Here is a 17,030-nt window from a genome sequence, read left to right on the forward strand (position 1 = left end):
TGTATATGAGGGTGATTAAGGAATGGGTTAATCATTTTGGGAGCTACAACTTAGACTTGTTTTGCTTACTTAAAGAATTAGGGTATGTCTACACAGCAAAGTTATTTCGAAATAACAGCCGTCTACACAGCCAAACCGCTATTTCGAAATTAATTCAAAATAGTGGAGCGCTTATTTTGAATTTGGTAAACCTCATTTCATGAGGAATAACACCAAATACAAAATAGCTATTTCGAAATGAGTGCTATGTAGACACTTGTATCAAAATAGGGGGCCTCCACTCCAGCCTCAACCAAGAACACTCCTCTTCTTTCCCCCTCCCCAGAGCCCTTAAAGGGGTTGACTCTGGCCACAGTGCCTGTGCCAGATCCAAGCCTGCCAGCCCAGAGGTAGCAGTTACTGCCCCTGACCCAGTGGCCCCAAAACATGAGCCAGCAAGCCACTGGCAGCCAGCCCTCCACCACTCCCCAGGAGCAGTCTGCCAGCTCCCAGGAGCCTGCCAGGGCCCGGAGAAGGCGAGCACCTTCCTGGTCCAGGGTGGATATCGTGGACCTTATTCAGGTTTGAGGGGGATGCCCCCAACGTCCATGATTTCTGCACTAGACGGACGAACGCGGCCATCTATGGCAGGATAGCTGCCAGCCTGCCCACCAAAGGCCACATGTGAACCCAGGAGCAGGTCTGCATGAAAATCAAGTTGGTCCGGTGAGACCTCCAACCCTGAGCCCTGAGCTTCTCCTCCCCCTTCTTCCAGCTCCCTCCTCCCAGGTTTCCCCTTCCCCTCTCTCACTCTCTTCTCCCTTTTCCCAGTCTCACCAGAGTTTCATTCTCCCTCCCCCAGTTTTGTTAAATAAAGAGAGTTTGTGTTCATGAAAATACATGTATTTTATTTGACATCAGGAAAGGGGGTTAGGGAGGGGTAAGTGGAAGGATGTGAGGGAGGAATGAGGCACAAGCCCCCAGTGGGGCAGACCAGGAATGCTCTTAGTGCTCCTCAGGGTGGAAGCTCTCCTGCAGGGCCTCCTGGATGCTGACAGCCCCCCGGTGGGCCTCCTGGATGGCAGCCTGCAGAAACTGCAGCCAAGCTTGCAGCAACGTGTCCACCAGAAGCACCAGAGTGCCCAGGGGTGTGTCTGGCTCCAAGTTGCAGAATGCTGTGATGTCCCAAGTGATCACAACCTGAACACGCGGAGACAAAATGCTTTGCTGTCCCTCATCGAAGTAGGCAAGCAAGCAGGGAAAGCTGAGAACCGGCTGTCCAAGGGGGGGTCCCTTTAAGCACAGGCCTCAGATAGCCTCAGGCAGCAGCCACACAAAGACACTCTTGACCTGATGCCCTGCCGGACCTGGTTCCAGCTGGCCTTAAATGAGATTCAGCATCCACTCAGTGTGGACGCACTATTTCGAAATAGCAAAACGCTATTTCGAAATGCATTTTGTGTGTAGACGCGTTATTTCGAAATAAGTTACTTCGAAATTAGATATTTCGGAATAACACTGTAGTGTAGACATACCCTTAAAGAACAAGGATAATGTATCATCGCTTGAATATGTTTTTTTTTTCCTCCTGATTCTGTGTAATGGATTGTAATTGTTTGCCTAATACCTGTCTTTCCTCTCTCTATGTTGAAAACTGTCTGAATATGGAGTCCCCTTTGTTAATCTAACATAGTCTTAATCAAATACATAAATCACCTGTTGAATACTTAACAAAACGTAATGAATACAAGTTATGGTCTTATTTAATCAAATTTTCTAAATCTGAACTGGCATTACAACATAGTAATAGTACTGAAATCCGTGTGTTGTGTCTCCTGATTTTTCGTTTGTTGCATGCATTATTTTTTTCTGTATTGCCTTAATTACCTTTTGCTCTTTTGTTTATCTTTAAATGTTATAGCCCGAAACAATTGGTGCACTTCTCAATCTTAAAGATCTCTGGCTGGATGGAAACCAGTTAGCTGAAATCCCTCAGGTAAAGGATTGTCATTACAAAAAAAAAAAAAGTATAAAGAAAAAATTCTTTGTAGTTAAACTCCAAGTATCAAACTAGCTTTTTGTTGGGCTTCTTTTTTAAATTTTGAAGTTTATTAGCTTTTTTGAAAAGATCAGCAAGTATCTTTAGGATTCCTGCCTCTCAGCTTTAGAAGCCTTTGTCATATGCACTGATAGGCTTAAAAGGGTTTTTATCTGCTGTATGGCAGGACTTTTCCTCTGCCATATTGGTTATTCTCAATTTGTAGTGTTCCTGGCGTAGGCATCGGAGGACCAGTATTCAGTTGAGCTGACCCTCAAAGTCTTCACACTTGCCAAAATGCAGGTAGGCAAAGGGGTGTGTAAACTGTCTTCTTCTCTAGCTTGCTCCTGCTGTTGGAAAATACAGTGACTAGAGGAAATAGGATAATAAAACTTTCTCCATAAATAGAATTTTGAAACTTCAGCCCTGCTACTGGGCTTATACAAGCAAATACTCCCATTGCCTTCTATTGCAGGATGAGAGGCCTAAACAGTTAAGAAATTCTGTAATCTAGTAAAATTCCCTATCCTTAGTGCATTAAGAACAGCATTTTTAAAGAATCAAGCCAAAAAAATCAGGCTATTTCTCTGGTATTCTGTATGCTGAGTCCACTGTGGGTGATGTGGAAGTCTTGTGTGCTATCAATGCAAAAACAATGTTGCTATCAAGTGAGTTTAGTCTATGCCTTTTTGAGTCATTAAGACTGGCTACAGTAAGAACTTTTAAGTGGATTCAATTAGACTGGGGTGGGCAAGATATGGCCCATGGTTTGGATCTGGTCCACCAAGCATTTGGGTATGGCCTGTGGCCTACCTTGGTGGGACCCCCCCCCCGCCCCCCCCAAGAAGGCTCCCTGCTTATTACAGCCCCAGGCCGCTCAGAGCAGCTGGCCGCTGGAGCCATGTGACTTCAGGAATTGTTTCTCTTCACTCCCTGGTAAGGGGCACACTTGACATGCTGCCCCTCCCCCAGCACAATCATTACAGCTCCCATTGGCTGGCTTCTGGCCAAAGGGATCTGCAATGATTGTGCTGGAGGCAGGGGCAGTGTGAAAAGCTTCCTGAGGGTCCCACTTGGCTGCTGGCTGGGAGCCTGCATCTGCCACCCCTTCCACATCTCAACTCCCTTCCCCACATCACCATCTCCGCCTGCCCCAGGTCACCACGCATATCCTCTGTAGAATCCTTCCCCCAGGTCACAACTACCTCTCAGATCCTGCATCCCCTCCTATGTCCCTCCCTCAGGCCAAAATCCTTTCCTGCGTCCGTCCCCAACCCTGCACACCAATCCTTGCCCGAGGCCATAACCCCCCCCTTCACCCAAACTCCATCTCAGACCCCCTACCCCTCTCCTGCATCCCAGTTCCCTACCCACAGCGCACTTCACACAACCTGTGTACTAGGCACCACACCCTCTTTATAGAATAGTGCAGCCCTTGACCACTTACCAAAACCTTGGAATGGCCCCACATCTAAATTATTACCCACCCCTGAATTAGACTCTGCAATCTTAGGTCTTCTCTGGACATTTGAAGTTTAGCAGACATTTTTAGCAATAATTAGTGGGTTTTGTTAATGTACATTGAAGAAACCCTATGAAAAAACTTTTTTATGAGCAACTTACTTTATGTAATTTGTTTTAAAAATATTAGAAAATATAGAGGAAAAACATCAGTGTTCAGTTTTTTTCATTAATCTATTGCAACTCTGTAGACACTTATATATGCAATACTAAGGATGCTGTTCTTTTTATGTCTTTATTTTCAGCTGTGTTGGTACAGCAGTGCTAAACGTTTTGCAATGATTAAAGTTAGCTATGACAGAATGAGCGTAGGTGTGTATTCACAGTGAGGGTGTACTGAAATATATAAAAATAAGAGGTGTCAATATTTTTCCAGTCAGATCTTTAAATGAACTATATCACTGTCAAAACTAAATAATTGGTAACAATAGCTGAAGAACTTAGTATAATTTTAGAGGCTTACAAGCTGGTTAGTGTAGCACTTATAATTTGTATTTCTCCATTTGTTCGTGTGTGTGTGTGGGGGGGGGGGGGGTGGAGATACATGAAATCCCTAGATGTTGATAGTTGTGTATGTGGATAGATTGGACAAGAAGAGCCAGTCATTTGCCTGGAGTTACTTGGGAGAGACTGATGTGGGATTTAAGTTCTGTAGCTTCAAGGAACAACTGCATTGAGTTTTTCCCCAGGAAGACAACTGTTTTGGCTTATGTTTCTCTTATGCTGCTTGCTTCTGTTCCTATTATGTACACAGTGTTTAAGATGGAAGCCTTTTTCTCTGAATTACTTGCCTGTTGTAGTCAAATATTTTTGTCTTAAGAAGCTGCTGTTCTCATTTGTAATATGACACAAAATGAAAGTGGTCATCTCTGCCCCCTTTTTTAATTCAAGTCTGATAGGAAACTTTAAGTGGCTTGGAGTTGCCTGTTTGGATAAGACTTGATTTTTGTTGTTGTTTCTGTTTTGTTAAATATAATATAGGAAATAGGAAATTTGAAAAACCTGCTATGTCTGGATGTGTCTGAAAATAAATTGGAAAGACTTCCTGAAGAGATCAGTGGCCTGATTTCCTTAACAGATTTGCTCGTTTCTCAGAATTTACTTGAGGTCCTACCTGATGGTATTGGTAAGTATAAAGTAAACATAATAATAGACAGCTACTGGATCTAGTCTAAACAGGAAGCATGTTTGTCCTGAATATCTTTTGCAATGCTCTGCTTATGTAAGAGATGAGTCGATCACACTTTTTTTAAAAGGGTCTAATATACACAAAGTCCTGATCATTTTATACTTACAATATTTGTATTTCTGTTGTGGAAGGGATGCCTCACCATTTAGACGGCCTGAATTTATTATTAATTTAGAGAGCTAAGTATGAGAGATGTGATCCATGGCCATAAGCACCAAAGGATTCAATGTCACAGTTCAGGACAACAAGTTATGATGCCCCCGACTTGCGACGCTATCCCCGGAACCGATCGCGTTGCAAGTCGGGGGCAGCTTGTAATATGTGATCTTAAAAGGCCCAAATCCTTCCTACCCATTCAGGGAAGGATTGGGGCTCCGTTGGACCTGTCTGTTAGCTGGATGATTCTGAAATAAGGCACTGATATAGTTTAAACTAGGTTTATCCAGAAATCCTTTCTTTTCTGGTCTCTGGAAAAATTGAACTTGAACTAATACGTGCGAGCACTCTCCAGGTGGTATAATACTTTCTCTGGAAGTGTTGCAGCCTGAGTGAATTTACCTGATTGTCCCCCACTGTTAGTTCTTGCAGGAGCTTTGGTCACCCAGCTCCATAGAATTTGTGGAATTCCTGGCCTACAATCATACATGCACTGGATATAGTAAGCTCTCCCAAAGAGACTGCAGGAACTTGTTCTGTCACGGTCAGGTGTGTAAGTTGCTTAATTGGCTGTTTTATAATCTGTAAATCCTATTTTGTAGTACATCACATTAGGGATATAAAATCCCATTTAAAATGTTAACTGGTTAAACTATATTTTTAACCGGCTAACCAGACCACGGAGAGGTGCAGTAGGCCCAGGTAGGCTGGAACAGCGCCCGCCTGCAGTGTGCCATGGGCAGGAGGCTGCTTTGGCCTGGCTACCAGTGCCCATTACACCACAGGCGGGGGCGCTGCTCTGGCTGGGCCAGATCCTGCTTACCGGGTAAACACTTACATTCCTACATCACATGTAAAATTATTCAGTCATTTATTAAAATTCATCGAGCATAGTTCTTTAAGAAAATGCTCTGTGTGTATGTGTCTGTGTGGTTTTTAAACAATGGGTGGGATTATAGGGACTGCATCAGTGTGCTCAGCACTGTACTGAACATAGTAGTTTCCGACCTATGTCCGAACACCTCCACAGCCTTTGAGACTCGATTTTAACCCATGAGGCTCTCGGCAACTGTATTTATGATTAAGTGTTTTTTCCTTATTGAAAAATGTTCCTGAGTCCTCTTCTGTGATTCTAAAATTGGAACATTTTAAGTCAGCCCTGTCACTATGGAAAGTCAACCCTAGGATGAGCAGTCTGATGTGAGCTCAGTACTCTCTGAACAGCTGCTCTCTGTTCCCTGCTGCGGCTGATCAGTAGCTCCACACTGGCTGCCCTCTTGCATCTGAGAGGAAGGAGAAGAGTAACTATGGAAGTTTCGTTATCTGCTTCCATGTTGGGTAGTTAAATCCCTATGGCTTAGGAACATGAACGGAGCTTGACTGATGCTAGCACAGCCATTCAGGGCAGCTCAGGAGAGGTTAGAAGGAAGAAGACTTAAACTTTGTACCCAGTGATGACTCCTAGGTTATTTGTCTCCAGAACAAGTTAGAGCAGCCTGGGGAACACTCAAACTTTCAACAGCTGGCAGAGGTCTCCATCCTACACAGAACAAAGGGAGCAGAAGAGGACAAAGTCTTCTCTGTAGTATCAGTTGTGACCTGTGTAGTATCACTGACCTTTTTAAGAGTAATGTTTGGCTCATCAGCTGAAAAGGTTAAACACCACTGGCCTGGAGAAAGACCTGGTCCATGCTCTAAGAAGCAGAGTGATATTTAATGCTTATATAGTACTAGCTATCCGTGTCCTGAGCTTCAGTGATTCTGGTAGAGAGCTCTTTGAGAGTGACATGGCTTAAAATCCTCTCCTTCGATGTTTTTGTTTTAATTCTGACCTTATTAGTTACCAGGCCAGTATGAGACTAACTATTGTTTGTACAGCACCTAGTAGATTTGGCAATACTATTGGTATTACTGCTTCTAGTTTGTATTGCTAGTATAAACAGTAGCTCGTGTGATTATTTTTGTCAGCTGTTTAAGTAGAATGTAAAAAAGCCCTCCTATTTGGGTGTTGCTTGTGGACATTGAAGCTGATGTGGATAATTCAGGCTACTAGTCATGTACAGTACTAATAACAGGATTGTTGGAACTTTCCTTCTATGCCTTTTGATTTTCGCTCTCTTCAAGGAATATGTAGCTTTGCAGAAAGATATTAAACTGCAATGTGTACCAAGATGACCTCTTGGGATCCTGTATAGTATGATTTCAACTGTCTGCTCAAATCACTAAGAATATTTTAGATGAGGCAAATACTGAAAAATGTTACGCTGATTATCATGAGAGTACACAGTGGAAGGACACAAAACAAAATGGAATATCATGTGAAATCTTGTAATAGTGCTAAAGAGTTCATTATAAAATGAAAGATGTGATAACTTAATACTTGGGACTAATTTTATTTAGTACAAAATTAACATATTTGTATAGTAGTCTAGTGCAGTGATGAGGGTTAAGTCATCTCATGAACCTGCATATTGAACTAAATGCATTATGTTTTTGATGACAGAAAATTAAAAGCAGGTTCAGTTTTCATAAGTACTACATGTTTTTAGTACTTGTGTTTAACAAATGCAGATTACTAGAAGCTTAAAATTTCACACACTTTTGTATGCTTATTAGAAAATATTGAAAATATTCATTTTCCCAATCATATTTAGATGATTATCCCACTCTCTCTCCCTATGTAAAATGATTTCCCATGTCTTAACACATTGATGTGGTCTACTATTATTACCCCTTTGTCAAATTATAGTCTTGTGAAACAAACAGTAAAACCTGCGCTATCCGGAAAACTGTAGAAACTGGCAAATTTCTGATGCCGGGAAAGGAAAACCAAGGAAACTGGCCCTTTAAGTTCTGGACCGCTCCTCAGACAAACCCCACATAACTGGGGGGAAGGATTAACCACAGCTAGAAGCAAGCAGCAAGCATCTCAGCTCCCCCTGCAGCTCCTGGCACCCCTGGCAGGCCAGGTCTCTCCCCCCCCCCCCCCCGCCCCCCCCAGCAGGCCACATCCCAGCCCATGCATGGCTCCCGTAGGCCCCACATGGCTAACCAATTCTGGTAACCAGAATTTTTAGGTTACTGGCACGCTCTAATTCCCGGGCGTGCTGGACAACACAGGTTTTATTGTAATTGAAAACACTTTTTTTCCTCGCAAGAAAACCTTTCAGTTATTGGATTTTAACTGCATTTAATATTGAATCATTTGCTCTCAAGCTTACCCCACAACTATCTTTTTCTTTTCACATAGAGTTATGGGAGTCACTATTTGAGGAGAATGCTATATAATTTTGAGCTCCTCTCTTATCATTAATCGTCTGACATTTAAAATTTATGGATATTTTATTATCATTATCTAGCAGAACTATAGTGTGTTGGCAGTTCAGCACCTAATTTGAAGTGGAAATGAGTATTGCGTGACTAATAAAGCACAGCCATTGCAAACTGGAAAATTCTCCTTTTTGGCTTACATTTGTGATGTCTAATTCCAATTGAGTTTTTACTGTCCATAAAACAAGTAGTCCTGTAGAACCTTAGAGACTAAAAAAAAAAAAAAACTATATCTATCTATCTATCTATCTATCAGCGGGCTATCCCTCTGAGACTTATTGTCTATATCTGACACTTATCCTGTTGTTGCCATAGAATTTGACTTTGAAAACTCTTGCAAAATACATCAAAATTTTCTAACAGAAGAAAGGTTGCACTGTATTTTGTATGTTTTTAAATGTTCAAATTGTAGGTTTCACAATCTCCATTATCCTGACTGCTGCTGAAATATGCTTAGAGTTTCTTACTTTTTTTGCTCTCACTGTTATTGTTTAATTGCCATTAGCAATGCAGTTTAAAGCATTAAATGGTTTCTGAATTATAGAATATTCAGTATTGATGTAGCTTTACAAAAGTAGTTAAGGTTATCTAAGGAAATGATGCAATATAGTATTTGGTTTTACAAAAAATTGTAATGTAGTAACAAAAGTCATCATTTTAAAATATTTTTTTTAAAATGTTAATATTGAGATATTCACTCATATTTCAGATGTGCTGGAATAATATAACTTCAGGAACATGAATTAGTTAATCTTAAAGGGAACATTTGATGAAGATATAGTTGAGGCCCAACACCAAGCTTAATGATTCTCTTCTATATATAGGACATTTAAAGAAGCTGTCTATCCTGAAAGTTAATCAGAACAGACTTGTTCAGTTGACAGAAGCAATAGGAGACTGTGAAAGCCTTACTGAACTTGTTCTAACAGAAAACCAGCTGCTGGTGAGTATAGTCTTGATTGCTCAAATAACTGGCAGTAATTAGGCCTACAGCTATGCACTGGTTCATTTTTATTGCCATGTCTTTATTTCCCTTTTTGTTATTGTTCTGCTAAGTACAATACAGTGGAGTTTGCCTTAAGAAAATGCATGATGTTACAGCAGTCATTGTATTGTTTCCATATATAATATATTCTGTATAGGTACATGACAATAGACTCAACAGGAATTCATCATAATGGAAAATTAGTAACTCAAAGTACTCATTTTTAATTACTGGATGATTATATGAGAGAACGACACTGCAGAATTACAGATTTGCCTGACAGAGTCTTATTGAAAGTATGCTCTCTATACAAGAATAAAATTTTTCTTCACCTAATGGCAAGACCTGCATTTGACTTCTAAGCAAAACAAAAAAACAAAATCAGTTGTTTGGTTTGAATATGTACATCAGTATCAACAAAAACAACCTCTAAGCAAAATATCAGGCAGCCCTGCATGTTGCCAAGGTGTAAATGAAGGCAGAACTTGGCTCTGCACTTAGATCTTAGGACACAGATCTGTTGATGCAAAAACTAGAGTGGAACCCAATTCAGTTTTAGCTGTGTGGGCTCTGCATTACTAATGAGTAAAAACTTATTAATCAGAGTAGACAGAAATGACTGTCCTAAGTTTTTTACTCTGCTCTTGACCATAGTATAAAATGTAAACATTAAGACTGAATATGTAGAACAACATGCTGAGTAACAAGGTGCCATTTTTTACATGGTCCGTATTTTGAATTAGTGCTGCACTTTAACTTGTACATGATTTTAGACGAATTCTGGAAAAACACATCTTTTTTTTTTTTTTTTTTTAAACCTGAGTCATCAGAGCTTATTGAATTACGAGGAATAACTTGAGTAGTGTAGTAAAAGGGGCTTGCTTCCCTGGCGGCATCTTTTTGGATAGGTGAAATACGTGGATTTTTTTTTAAATGGGGTTGATCCTAGGGGGCACAGGTCAACCACCATGCTGCAGGCCCCACCCCCTGCTCTGCTCCCTCCTGCATTCCTTGCCAGAAGCCCCCCTCCTCTGAGCAATGTGAACTGGAGGTTACTGCCCCATGCCAGGCCTCCCTTCAACAAGGGTTGCCTGACCCACACTCAACTGCGATGGTGGGAGCTGAAGTGACCTGGCAGCCTACTCCGATCCGCCCTGCTGCCCATCTCCTGGCGCCCTGCACTGCACTTCACCATAGTGGGAATATCTGAGCATTTGTAATCCAGAAGGAAATGTATTTATATAGAATCCTGTATACGTACAAGAAATAACCTAATGTATTTGTCCATGTCACAGTATTCCAAATGAGAATACCTGAAATGGCAGCCAAAATTTATACTGTATCTCGCTAAATAGATGAATTAATTGCTCCTTATTCAATTTGGAGTCTGGATGCTCATATTTCAGAGTAAGAGCATCAACACATATATTTAAATTGGATTTCAGAGGAGTAGCCGAGTTTAGTCTGTAACTGGAAAAACTTAAAAAACAAGGAATGGTCTAGCAGCATCTTAAAGACTAACAAAACATGGAGATGGTATCATGCGCTTTTGTGGGTACAATCCACTTTAAATTGGGATTACCTCCCCTTTCGTGCCAACTACTGCAGTGCATAATTTGATAAATAAGTGTGGAGTCAGACTACAGGCCCTAGTACAATGTGGCTGCTCTTTGTTATCATGCTTCTTCAAAATTGCTTTCAAAATAACACATACTCTACCTTGTCTGCAGAGTCATTTTAGCACAAACCTAATTCATAAGGAGTGCATTTTGGCTAGAAGCTGAAACAAACAAGGAGCCAATTCTGCCTTTAGGTATAACCATGGAATTCCCCTAAAGTCAGAGGAGTTACACAGTTGTGACTGTGAATCGAATTAGTTCCTTACATGTAAATCTTTTGATTATAAAGCTCTGTTTCCAAGATCACATTCGAAGTCAGGTAAACTTCTCTTTTGACACTGTGATGATAGAAACCTTATTCACGTGTCACTTTGTTGTCATTGAAACAGAAATTGCCGAAGAGCATCGGAAAACTAAAGAAGCTGAATAATTTGAATGTTGACAGAAACAAATTAATGTCTTTGCCCAAAGAGGTATGTTGTGTGCCATTAACCATTATAATTATAGATGGTATATTACAAATAAAAATGGTAAATACAGATGCCTGTAGGAAGTACTAAACAGCTTTTGTTCTACATGAATTATTAGAGAATACACTATGACCAAGCTACTGCCTATTGGATTGCAAAGGCCTTGACAAAAGTAGAGGTGGTTTGGGTGCTAGTGAATGACCAACATAAGGGTATTTGACCAAGTGGTGCAAGATATAAATAATTTCAAATCAACTGATTTCTGATTGTGAAAGTCAGTCCTAGCACTCCATGAAGACAGGTTTTTAAGGTCTGGGCATAACTCAGTGCACTGAACACAGGTGTAATTTTTTCTGCAGGTAGAGTGAAGATGCCACAAGAAAACCTGATCTTTTTCATAAAGTTATGGCTAGAAAGCGTATGGGTAGTTTTTAATATCATGAGATGATTTAGGATGCTGTAATTTTGGGATCTTTATTGTGTGAAAGTATCTACGGGCTGCTGTATCATTAAAACAGCCAAACCCAAAATAGGTAATACTAAGCTTAGAGATACCCTAGTTTTATAGCTGTGATCACTAGGGCTTCTTGCTTATTGTAAGCAGTGTATGAAGGAAGAATAGGGTTAAATGTAATGTTGGTCTTAGAAGTTTAGCACTTCAGTAAAACCTGAAAAGGTAGGTGTTGCTGGGATTGGTAGGGAATATAATAAGGGAGAACCAGTGTAGTGTGACTAAAGCATGGAGAGTTAGGAGGCCTGGATTCTTGTTCCATCTGTGCTACTGATTCAGTGTGTTATTCACCCCCTCCCCAGTCTGTGTTCTGCCTGAGTTTCCTATATAGATAATTGGCCCAGCAAACCAAGATGCTGCACTCAACTTGGCATGCATGTCTGTTTGTAACATAAGCTTCAGAGCGGGAGCCAAGTTAGTCTGTAACTGTTTTTTTTTTTTTTTTTTTTAAGTTTTTTCAGTCTTGCAGCACTTTGAAGACTAACAAAACATGTAGATGGTATCGTGGTTTCGTGGGCACAACCCACTTCTTCAGATGAATGGAGTTATTAAAGGTCCAGTTTCAAAATAAGTAGGGGATGCAGGGAGAAGAAGGAAAAAAGGGGGAAAGAAATAGTCAGAGTATCCATGCTACATGAAGACTCAAATTGACTATTTCTTTCCCTTGTTTCCCCCCACCCCCCATTCTCTATTTATTTAGAAACTGGACCTTTAATAACTCCATTCATCTGAAGAAGTGGGTTCTACCCATAAAAACTCATGATACCATCTACATGTTGAGTTAGTCTTCAAGGTGCTACAAGATTGTTTGTTTGTTTGTAACATATCATCTTTGGAATGCTGCATCCAATCAGTTCTAAAAATGTTAGAGAATGTTCTAGCCATCAACGGGCTGAACCCTATTGGGATTTTGGGTGTGCGTGCGTGTGCGCGCGCGTGCAAATTAGAATATCAGAAAAACCGTATTGACAGGAGAAATCAGGGTGCTCACCTTGCTGGTGCCACAGACAGAGCAATCCTTTTGCTGCCGTCTACTGATATCAGCATAGCTTACCGCATGAGGAAATTGTAAGCCTAAACTAATGGAAAGAAGACCATGGGCATCGGGTGAAAGCCCAGCTGGGGAAGGCAAGCACCATCCCATCCCTTCTGCCCAAAGCCCCGTCCCTGGAGCCAAGCCCTGCCCCCTCATAGCCCAATGCTTCCTGGCCACCTGGAGTACTGGGGTGCCCTGGCGGTCGGGGGGAAGACAGCAAGGCTGCCGTACCACAGCCCTAGCCCTCCAGGTGCCCAGGGGGAAGCCGGGATGCTGCTCCTTGGCCCCAGCCCTCTCCGGTGGCAGCCCCAACCTCAAGCGGTAGGGTGTGTAGGCAGCTTTGAGAAGGCCCCTTGCCTACATTGCCGACCGCCCATGAATAAGACCCTTACAAGGAGAATTTGTTAGGGGAAGGCGAAGGAAGGAGTAAGGACCAGTGGTGGGGTGAGCAACTTGGAGTGGGCGCATGGGAAGCAGGCAGCATGGGACTGTGGTGGAGAGGGAAGCAGTGACCTGAAATGAATGGGGAGCTTGGGGAAGGGAGGGAGAAGTAAGAACCTGGAAAAAGAATTTGGGGAGAGGTGGCAAGCAGGGATCCTGAGGTAAGTTGGGAATGGGGGGTGAAGTGAATTTGGTAATGGGGCTTGAAGTGGGGCAAATCAGGAACCTGCAAGATGGGAGTAATGGTAATGAGGGACCTCAGGTTGGAGGGTAACAGAGTGTGTGGGTGTGGAGTCAAGGGAAACAGATGGTAAGTGGAATGGGGGGAACCACAGAACCTGGGGTGGGGTCAGAGAAAGCTAGACCTGGCTAGGTGAAATGGGGGAGCCACACAGAGACCAAGGCACAATGGGAAATGGCAGTCACAGAGCTTCTGGCAGGGCCTGCTATTGGGAAGAAGAATGGGGGTATGAAGGGAATGGATGAATGTCCTGGTTGGGCCAGACTGTGCCCATGGCATGTGGGGAGAATGGGACATACACAGTCCCCTGGCAGTGGTAGGCAGAATGGGAGTGGCAGGAGTTGCAGTGACTCGCTGAAATGCAGGGGAATGAGGAGAGTAGCATACGGGAAGCAGGGGTTTGGAGGAAGGGAGACCTTGAGGTATATGGTGTATACAGTCTAGAGAAGTGGTCCCCAACTTTTTGGGGCTGCCAGGCTGGGCGGGGGTGGAACCGCGCATGTGCCACGCGCCTGAGGGCGGCACTGCCCATGCACCGCATGCCTGGGGGCAGCACCGTGCATGCGCCGTGCACCCGGGATGGGGGCCGTGCATGCGCCGAACTCCTGGAGCCTGGAGCACAAGAATGGCTCGGGCCAGCCCTAAGCCAACCTGCAGGCACCACATTGGGGACCACTGGCCTAGAGGGGCTACAAAATGTGCAACACTTTAATGGTCACCTTTGCAAAACAATGTTCCCCTAATTAGCATTTTCATCCAACAATTTCAAAGGTGTTTTGTGTGTGTTTAATGTTCAGTATAATTGGAATGATAAGCTTTAGTCTTATGTCTGTGTCTTTACCACTAACAAAATGCTCTGGAGCACGAACTCTCTGTAAGTGCATTGGCTTTGTGCATGTTTTGCTAGCCCTTGAAACTTCCGGAAATGCATCCTGTTACTGGCTGTTGCTATTACAACCTTTCGTCTCAAAGGCAGTAGCTGGAATTCAGAGTTGGTAATGGTAGCAAATGGAAAATAAGTTACACTCTTGGATTCATGTGGTAGACTGCATTTGCTTCAGTTACTTTCGTAGGCAACACGTCATAGAACCCACAACCCAACTCCTGTTAGTTAGCATCTGTAGCGGGCTCAGATCTTTGTGCTTAGACTGACAAACATAAATATCTTTTTGGACTCTGTTCCTCAAAGAATACTTATGGAACACTAGTAGGATCATGTGGAGAAGCTTGTTGTGCTGTTCATGCTATACATACTTGGGGTAACAAATAGTTCAGTTCCCTTAGTATAGGAGTTGTCTTATCCAGAGGTACTGGCTTTAAGCAAAATATGAGTATTTTTAAGTATTTTTGCTCATGTGTGGCTCAAAGTCATAATGTAAAAATGGGTGGGGAAAGAGAGAATAATGGAAATCCATATGTTCTACAATCCTGAAAGGGGAAAAAAAAGGAGTCTGGCCAGTCTTGTAGGTGGAGTGGCATATGCAGTGTGTGGCCATGCAAACAACCCAGGCTCAGCAGGAGTGGCCTTCAGGGACATTGATAATGAACATGATTCTAGCAATGAATTTCATCATTGGGAGCTAAACTTGGTCTCTTGCTAGAAGATTTTTCCACTTCCCTACTGAACAAAACAATGTTGTAACAAGTAGCAAAGACCTTTATATTCACTTTCTTGTAGGCAGGAGGAGGGGTGTATTCTGCTTGTGATTACTTGGTAGTGAGAGTGTATGGCAGGGCTACTCAACTTTGGAAGTCCCAGGATCACAATCATACTCACAGCACATGGCAAGGGCCGCAACTTAAGTTGCATATACGTGCAAATATATATGCAAATAGCTTATTTCACACTGGTGGGCATGAATACAAAGATAAGGCAAGACTACATAACATGCAGGTCCCATTTAAGCCAGTTCTGCTGATATTAATAAAATGCAATAGTTACCCGGTTTCTACCCATATGGCAGCACTTTTAATGAGCAATGGCAGTTCAGGAATTTGACTACTAAAATGCATATCAACAGAAGACCATTACATTGAATTTCCGTTGTGGAGCATGTTCCCAGTGGAGGCCATGTTCAAAGGATCCCACCTGTAGGCCGCATGTTGAGTCCCACGTAAATCCAAACCACACTGTGGACCACAAACAAATGGGCTGCAGGCCACACGTGACCCACGGGCCACGTGTTACGTAGCCCTGGTGTGTGGTGTTCCCTTCAGCATTCTCATTTGTTCTTATAGCAAGCTGATTTTGATATGGAAGTTAAGCAAGGAGGTCTGAATGTCCATTTAAAAAACTCTGATGTGTGACTTGTTCCTTCTGTGTGTTTAACTCAAGATGACTGTCAGGGTAGCATTGGGAAAATGGTAGTCTCTGACCTCTAAATGTTAAGTCAAGTGTTCTCCTCCTTCTCCATACAACCCCCTAGAATTTGTTCCTGAAGCAAAGATGTATCCTACACCTGTGATATCAGGAATTGTATATCTGTTTTAATGAAAAGCAGTGTTCTGACAACAGTGCTCTGGCAGAACTATGAATTTTGGTTTTTTTAAATTGTATTTGAGATAAAATTTTTGGGTAAACTTGTCAAACAAGTGCTTATGCACTTACATCTATATACACTTGTGAAACCAATCTTTCCCTATTGTGGTAAGGGGACATTGACACCTTTATTACTGGGGATTGCTAGTTGTAAGTATGAGCTTATCGGTTACCCAAATGGCTACATGCAGCGCGGGAACCGGTATGCACAGGGAGCCAGCCTACAAGCTGCCTCCTGGCATGCACTGGCTCCCGGGAACTGGCTGCTGCTCCATGTGTAACTGCCAATATTTTCAGGGGTTACATGGTTAATCAATTACATGCATTTTAACATCTGTATTTATTACTTAATTATAGTACGACTCAAGATTATTCTGAACCTTTAATATAATAACTCCTTAGACTTTTTGGTTCAAAGGTCCTTCTGAACCTGATGGCAAATCATAATGTGAAAATTTTAACATCTGAATGAAGGCTGGCAGATACTAAAAGTCACTTAATAAGCCATATATTTACTATCCGTAACTTGAAGATGATTCTACTCTCATTTAAGTTAGTGGCAAAAGTCTGACTTGAGCAAGAGCTGAATATGCTTAAACTTGTTTATATTACAAATGGTTGATTTCTTGAAACTTGAAACACTGCTTGGTGATTTTGGCTAATCTTAAATCCCACTCTGTGACTGGAGCATGAGTGAAACTAGTGTGCTGATCCACCTGCTTAGGAAATTTTAAAGTGTCCTAAATTGTGTAATTATGTGCTCATTGATGAGCCTGTGTAATCTGATGAAGAGAACTACCTACATAATAACTAGAACCCGCAAAAAATAATTACTGCAATGATTGTCTGTGACTGAAAATACTCATTTTTCAAAATCAATGTTTTGTTTTCCTGAGAAAATTTTCATTTTCCTTTGAGGAGAGAAATCAAAGTGCAGAAGGTGGCAATGCTGTTAAGTCAGTATTAACAGAATTC

The 17,030-nt window shown here is 42.1% G+C and overlaps 1 protein-coding gene across 1 annotated transcript in view; it reads left to right on the forward strand.

Moving 5' to 3' along the window:
* Nucleotides 1-17,030, forward strand: part of LRRC1 (leucine rich repeat containing 1) — a 109,440-nt gene that overhangs the window by 74,675 nt on the left and 17,735 nt on the right. Inside the window, exons 7-10 of the mRNA XM_075923612.1 lie at nt 1,901-1,975; nt 4,520-4,664; nt 9,038-9,156; nt 11,207-11,290. Coding sequence (XP_075779727.1) covers nt 1,901-1,975; nt 4,520-4,664; nt 9,038-9,156; nt 11,207-11,290 — 423 coding nt within the window. The remainder of the gene's footprint in view (nt 1-1,900; nt 1,976-4,519; nt 4,665-9,037; nt 9,157-11,206; nt 11,291-17,030) is intronic.

The sequence above is a fragment of the Pelodiscus sinensis genome, chromosome 3 (genome assembly GCF_049634645.1).
Source record: "Pelodiscus sinensis isolate JC-2024 chromosome 3, ASM4963464v1, whole genome shotgun sequence".
Taxonomy (NCBI): domain Eukaryota; kingdom Metazoa; phylum Chordata; order Testudines; family Trionychidae; genus Pelodiscus; species Pelodiscus sinensis.